This window comes from Micropterus dolomieu, linkage group LG08 (genome assembly GCF_021292245.1).
Source record: "Micropterus dolomieu isolate WLL.071019.BEF.003 ecotype Adirondacks linkage group LG08, ASM2129224v1, whole genome shotgun sequence".
In the NCBI taxonomy this organism is placed as follows: domain Eukaryota; kingdom Metazoa; phylum Chordata; class Actinopteri; order Centrarchiformes; family Centrarchidae; genus Micropterus; species Micropterus dolomieu.
The window spans coordinates 2,600,433-2,607,159 of record NC_060157.1 but is presented as its reverse complement, the minus strand read 5'-3'; the positions used below and the strand labels follow the sequence as shown (position 1 = coordinate 2,607,159).

At 45.4% G+C, this 6,727-nt stretch overlaps 1 protein-coding gene across 1 annotated transcript in view; it reads left to right on the top strand.

The window, feature by feature from the left end:
• Positions 1-691: 691 nt before the first annotated feature.
• rfc2 (replication factor C (activator 1) 2) overlaps positions 692-6,727 on the top strand; it is a 7,497-nt gene continuing 1,461 nt past the window's right edge. Inside the window, exons 1-5 of the mRNA XM_046057629.1 lie at positions 692-1,056; positions 3,882-3,987; positions 4,121-4,222; positions 5,204-5,462; positions 5,562-5,822. Of these exons, the coding sequence (XP_045913585.1) occupies positions 708-1,056; positions 3,882-3,987; positions 4,121-4,222; positions 5,204-5,462; positions 5,562-5,822 (1,077 nt within the window). The 5' untranslated portion in view covers positions 692-707. The remainder of the gene's footprint in view (positions 1,057-3,881; positions 3,988-4,120; positions 4,223-5,203; positions 5,463-5,561; positions 5,823-6,727) is intronic.

Below are 6,727 nucleotides of genomic sequence, written 5' to 3'. Positions count from 1 at the left end.
TTAACCCAAAAATCTATTGATCGACTCCAGACTGTCCAGAACTCAGCTGCCAGGCTTTTAACCAGAACAAAGAAATATGACCACATTACTCCTATTTTAGCTTCATTACACTGGCTCCCAGTATGTTTTAGAATTGACTTTAAAATTCTATTGATCACTTTTAAAGCTCTTCATGGCCTCTCGCCTTGTTATATTTCTGACCTTTTAGTCCCATACGCACCAGCACGTACCTTGAGATCCTCGGGCAGAGGTCTGTTGTCTGTTCCAGAGTCTCGACTGAAAACTAAAGGGGACAGAGCGTTTGCTGTCAGGGCCCCGAGGCTCTGGAACAGCCTGCCCGAGGAAATCAGGTCAGCTGAGTCAGTGAACTCTTTTAAGTCCCTTCTTAAAACATACTTTTATATGAGAGCTTTTCCCGATCTTATTTGACTTTATTTTATCCCTTTTATTTTATTCTATTTCACTAATTTTATATTATTTTTTCATGCTCTTGTTTTTTTTTGTATTATTCTTTACACTTGTTAAAGCACTTTGTAACTTGTTTTTGAAAAGTGCTCTACAAATAAGGATTATTATTATTATTATTACTTATTGTTTGTTTTGTTTGTGACGTCTTCGCTTCCAACATTCCTGGACGCAAATATCGCGATATCTTTAGCGCGCAGCCCTCGACCAATCAGTGCCCCCGATGCCGCCGCGCTCGACCAATGAGGCGTCAGTTTACTATCGCGTGGTTTGGTTCAGGGAGGGAAAAACTCCCCGCGGCCGGTTCGCGCGCTGACGGACGGGAAGTTGACAGGAAGCCCGGCAGCATCATGGACGTGGAGATGGCGGAGGCTGAATGCGAGAAGAAGAAGCCGACGGAAGGCGGCCAGAAGGCGGACACGGACGCCGGGGAGGGCTCGGTGAAAAGCTCCGGCGGCGGGTCGTACGAGCTGCCGTGGGTGGAGAAATACCGGCCGCTGAAGCTGAGGGAGATCGTGGGGAACGAGGAGACGGTGAGCCGGCTGGAGGTGTTCGCCAGAGAGGGAAACGTCCCCAACATCATCATCGCAGGTCAGTGCGCACCTGGACAGGGAGCGACGTTAAAAAGTGGAGGCTGCAGGTTGGAGTCAGTCCGCCTCGCGTGGTGCTCCAGGAACCCCGTAATAAAAAGACAATGTGCACATGCAGAAGAGTTTAACTGCTTAAAAACAACTACAGAGTCGGTGTTGATCTGCAAAAGGTCGCCACTAAGCTCAAAACATTTAATTTAGATAAACCCCTGCATCCCTGTCCACAATACTAAGGCTGCAAGTAACTATTATTCTGTCACTGTCGATTATTTTCAAGATTAATCAATAGGAAAAACTGTTGAACAGTGTTTCTTGTTTTGTCCAAATATACTCTAGTTTACTGTCACAAAGCAGAAAATATCCAGGTCTAAAGAAGAATCAGAGTTTACGCTTATGAGGAATTTGCTTTGGTGATGAGGTGCTAGACAAAGACATAAACATACAGCTAAGAAGATTTTTTAAAAAATATATAAATATGGAATAAACAGATGCAAAGTTAGAAAATAATTGTCTATGTGACTGTGTGTACAAGGAAAAACACAACAATGCGGCATGTGCATGGATTTGTGTTGTCCAAACATGTTACGGGGGAGAGGATTTGTAATAAATATCTAAAATTAAATACAGAAGGATAATAGGAATATGTGCAATATGGCAGTTAGTGCCGTTGTTCAGTTCATTTTATTATCCCAAATTGGGAAACGTAATTTGCAGTCAAGATAAAACATAAAACAAAGATCAGATCAGAAACAACACATGTACAAAAAAAAAATAACACGTGAACCGTACAAACAGTACGCTATAAACCTAAAACAAGCGGTGCTTTAAATCTACAACCTGACTGTTACATACTCTGGTTTGTGGAGATCAATATGGACCTGGCCTTGCAGACGACAGTCAGGGGAGAGACGCTCACCTGTCCCTGGTGTTCAGGTCACCACGCCGTGCGATCAGATTCAATAAATGACTTTTCAACATTAAAAACATTTTACTTTCTGAGGAAGAACACTGATGTTCCTTTTTAGAGATCGCATCAAATTTCAGGGTCAGATCGATTTTAAATTACTGTTCCAAGATATTTATACTGCTTCACAAACGCAACGCCAATCCAGAGTCAACATTCCTGAAATTGCGTTTCTGTTGTTTTGTGTACAGTAACCAAATAATATAGTCAAAATGTCTTCTGCAGCTGACTTTAAAACTCCTAAGTAACAGTAATCAGTGTTTCCCCTTAGATGGAGTTGTAGCAGCAGCAGTGAAGCAAAAATTGTGCCTGAATATAAAAACCCCAACACAACTTTGCTCTTGTATTCATGAGCATGCGATGCACCTTTTAGAAGAGCTTAAAACTGCAGTGTTCTCCCAGTTTAATGTGAGCTTTAGATGAATGTTTTGATTTGTCCAAAGACAAATATGTAATTTCACATCATATTGGGCCGTTATTTTCACCATATCTCTGAACAAATAGTTGGAAAAGCGAGAGCAGGTAATAAATAAACAACAGCCAAAGATCAGTCTGCTGGAGGAACGACAACCTTTAGATCCGGATAAAGTAATTTGGTTGGTTCTGTTGCTCCACAGTGATTTTACAGTGATGCCACAGCATGTTTTGGGCATCACCCCTTAAAACCCTGTTAATGTGACCTCAGAATCATTATAGACACGACTGTTCATGTTTGCCTTTTCTGTGCAACATGAGAAACCTCCTCCCTTCTGAGCTGCATTTTATCTGAACATTAAAATCCAAAAATAAACGTCTCCTCACTAGTTTGCATCACTAATTAGCTTCACTAACCTCAGCTCCTCCGGTCACCTCCGTCCTTTCTTTTCCAAACCCACTTTTTCAGACTGAAAACTTGAGAAAACCTGATGTTCTCAACACTGGACAAGTAGGCAGTAATAAAATCCAGCTTCCAGTCACTTTCTATAAATTGATCTAATGTTAAGTTACATAGCAGTAGCTGTAGAAGCTGCTCAGTCTGAAGGGGAGGAGAGATGTTGGCGAACGCAAACAGGCTTCACTTTTCCATCAGGTGGGAAAACAACAGACAATTGCTGTACTTCCTTGAGTACACTAACATGCAGTACACTGTGTACTTACTTGCTTAGTGTGTTCATTTTGACAGAGTAGTGTTTTCTCAGATCAAACTCTGCTGTTGTGCACTAACTGGAAATGACTGTCGCAAGATTGCACAACCCCCCCAGCACAGAGGCCGCCTGCAGAGCTCCATAATAACCGCAAGAATAATAATTTAACAAATAAAGTAACGACAGTCACCTTTTCATACTATTATGTACATACTTAATTTTCATTTAAGTTTCACAAACCAAGAATTTTCTGTACATCATGAGCAAAGTAATTTGATTTAAACTACTCAAATGCAATGACAGAATAACAGCAGTATGAACATTTAAACTATCTAAACTGCTGTGTCTCCGGCCTCGCTAGCTTCCCCCGCCGCCACCTGCGGAGCTGGTCTGAAAACTTTCAAGCACATTTTTAATCCACCATCGCTTTTCGTAAAACTGCCAATATTCCATTTGATTTCTCGCCTCAAAACTTCTCAGAAGTGGATTTAGTGATGAAATAGTGTACGAAACTCGTAAAAGCCGTGCTGTTGTTGGCCCCTCTCTCCCAATTCTCCCGTGTTGTTGGTCCCGCCCCTTCCGCTACGTCGCTAAAATGGCGGTCGACTTTAAAACTGATAAATTGTAAAGCTTTTGTCACCAACACCAAACCTCGTCGCCGCCCGAATCAAGCAAACTGTGAGTCATTTGTATTTTTACTATTAGTGAGGAAAAATAATCCTGACTGCTGTGATCCAGGTCCTCCAGGCACAGGAAAGACCACCAGCATCTTGTGTTTGGCCCGAGCTCTGCTGGGAGCCTCCATGAAAGACGCCGTGCTGGAGCTCAACGCTTCAAACGACAGGTGAGATCTCGCCTCAGACGTCCACTCGCTGGCTGGTTAAACTACTCCGCCGAAGTTCACAACCCGACACGCGGGCTGGCTTTATAGTTGATGTTACGTGAGTCGATGGCGAGTGTTGCTGTTGTGTCTGCAGGGGAATCGACGTGGTGAGGAACAAGATCAAGATGTTTGCTCAGCAGAAAGTCACACTGCCCAAAGGACGGCACAAGATCATCATCCTGGATGAAGCCGACAGGTGAGGCCACAGGTGTTTTATTACCAGGGGAGCTGACTTTGCCTTTAACATTGCAGATTGTGACCAGTCCCCCCTGAAAGAGGTCCAAGATAAATCTGCAGGGTCACCAGATACTTTAACGGACAAGAAAAAATCCTGTCGCGCAAAATTAAGTTTACCTTTATCGAATTTTTGCTTTTTTTTTCTAGTGAAATTCTTGATACTTTCAGTTTTTTTAGACCTTTAAAAAAATGTTTTAATTTATCTGAGAAAGATTGAACTGCTCACGTTTGAAGTAATAAATTTTGAGTTCAAATTATAAATTTATTGCCGAACTTCACAGTGATTTCTTTACCTTGGGGGTGGGAGATTGTGACTCGATTAACAAATGTCTAAAAGTTGATTATTTAGCTCTGTCCTGTACATCCTGATAATTATCTCAGTGTTCAGAGGAGTCTGACAACGAGGGACCGTGGAGCTGAGCTTAATGAAGTAAATTAGGGACGATTTTTTCGGCAGATTAATTTCATCTCTAGACAACAGTTCTCGTTTTTCTACAGTAGTTTCTGTTGGTACCTGAAATCTGTGACTAGAACAGCTGCAGCAAACACTTAAGTCAAATGAAGTCAAATTTATTTAAAGTGTAAAACCACCAGCTGCGTGGTCCCAGTACACTTTGCATAAAACGGCTCCACCTCAACTGGTCGAGAAGGAAACCAGTAAAGAGTTGTGGATGGAAAAAGTTATTTGACGTTCAACATTCGTCTGTTTCTGCGGCCCAGTTTTGTTGGTGGCAGACGTTTCACAGTTTTGATCATCTCAAAATCAGCAAAGGTGACGATGCAGTTTGTAGCGCTGAGACCTGAATGTCTTTCCAACGCGCCTGTTCCTGTAGGAGGAGCTAGGGACCGTCTGAACCATTTGAATGTGCAGTTTGTTTCCAGGACAGATCTGGTCTGGTAGCTGTTGGAAACACCTGTAATGTCTCCGTCCTCCTCCCAGCATGACAGACGGAGCCCAGCAGGCTCTGAGGAGGATCATGGAGATCTACTCGAAGACGACGCGCTTCGCTCTCGCCTGCAACGCCTCCGATAAGATCATCGAGCCGATCCAGTCTCGCTGCGCGGTGCTGCGGTACTCCAAACTGACCGACGGACAGATCCTGGCCCGGCTGCAGGAGGTGGTGGAGCAGGAGCGTCTGTCTGTGTCAGACGACGGGCTGGAAGCAGTCATCTTCACCGCCCAGGGAGACATGAGACAGGTGAGGGGCGGAGCTAAGAGTCCAGCGCTCGCCTCAAAGGCACCACGGTTGTTTTGCTGACTTCCTGTTTTATTTATTTTTTTGTTTGTTTGTTTCCAGGCGTTAAACAACCTGCAGTCCACCAACTCCGGCTTCGGCTACATCAACAGCGAGAATGTCTTCAAAGTGTGCGACGAGCCTCACCCTCTGCTGGTGAAAAGCATGCTGGGACACTGCGTGGATGGGAACATCGACGAGGCCTACAAGGTGGTGGAGCAGCTGTGGGCGCTGGGCTACTCTCCGGAGGACATCATCGGAAACATTTTCAGGGTCTGCAAGACTTATCAGATGGCCGAGTACCTAAAACTGGAGTTCATCAAGGTGAGGCGGAGCGCCACCCCTGGCCACGCTGGATACGCTGCTGTTTGTGAGGAAGTATTTCCAGAACTTCCCCTGAAGCTGTAGATTTTACGGTTCTGTTAGTGTACAGCTAAAACAAAACAAAAAAATAAGCCCCTCTTATTCAGTAAACCTCAGGTGTATTTTCCAACTGTGGTCAGTCAGGCTAGCAGTTTCCCCCTGCTTCCAGTCTTTATGCTAAGCTAGGCTAACAACGTCATAACTTCAGCTCCATTCCTGATGAACAGACGTGTTTCCCATCTTCTTGTTTCACTCTCTGAAAGACAGAACAAGTGCTGAACTGCTGCTTTAACCTGTTTCAGGTAACCTTTAGAGGTAAACGAGTCCCGTTTCATCTCCGTGACGTCACCTGTTGTTTTCTGGACTACAGGTCTGAAGCCTCGAGTTTGGCGCCATCTTGATTTTTTGCAACTGGACGTGACGATATTTCGTCTGTGACAGTAGCTGGGATGCTAAAACAGGCTGAAAACTAAGCGACAACCTCCGGCTCTCGTGCCTGAAGCCAGCGTTGAAGAGCCTTAAACCTGCGTTCTCTCTAGCAGCCAGCAGGGGGCGCCTTAAACCGGCGTCCCCTCTAGCAGCCAGCAGGGGGCGCCTTAAACCGGCGTCCCCTCTAGCAGCCAGCAGGGGGCGCCTTAAACCGGCGTCCCCTCTAGCAGCCAGCAGGGGGCGCCTTAAACCTGCGTCCTCTCCAGCAGCCAGCAGGGGGCGCCTTAAACCTGCGTCCCCTCCAGCAGCCAGCAGGGGGCGCCTTAAACCTGCGTCCCCTCCAGCAGCCAGCAGGGGGCGCCTTAAACCTGCGTCCAGCAGGGGGCGCCTTAAACCTGCGTCCCCTCCAGCAGCCAGCAGGGGGCGACTCCACCGGC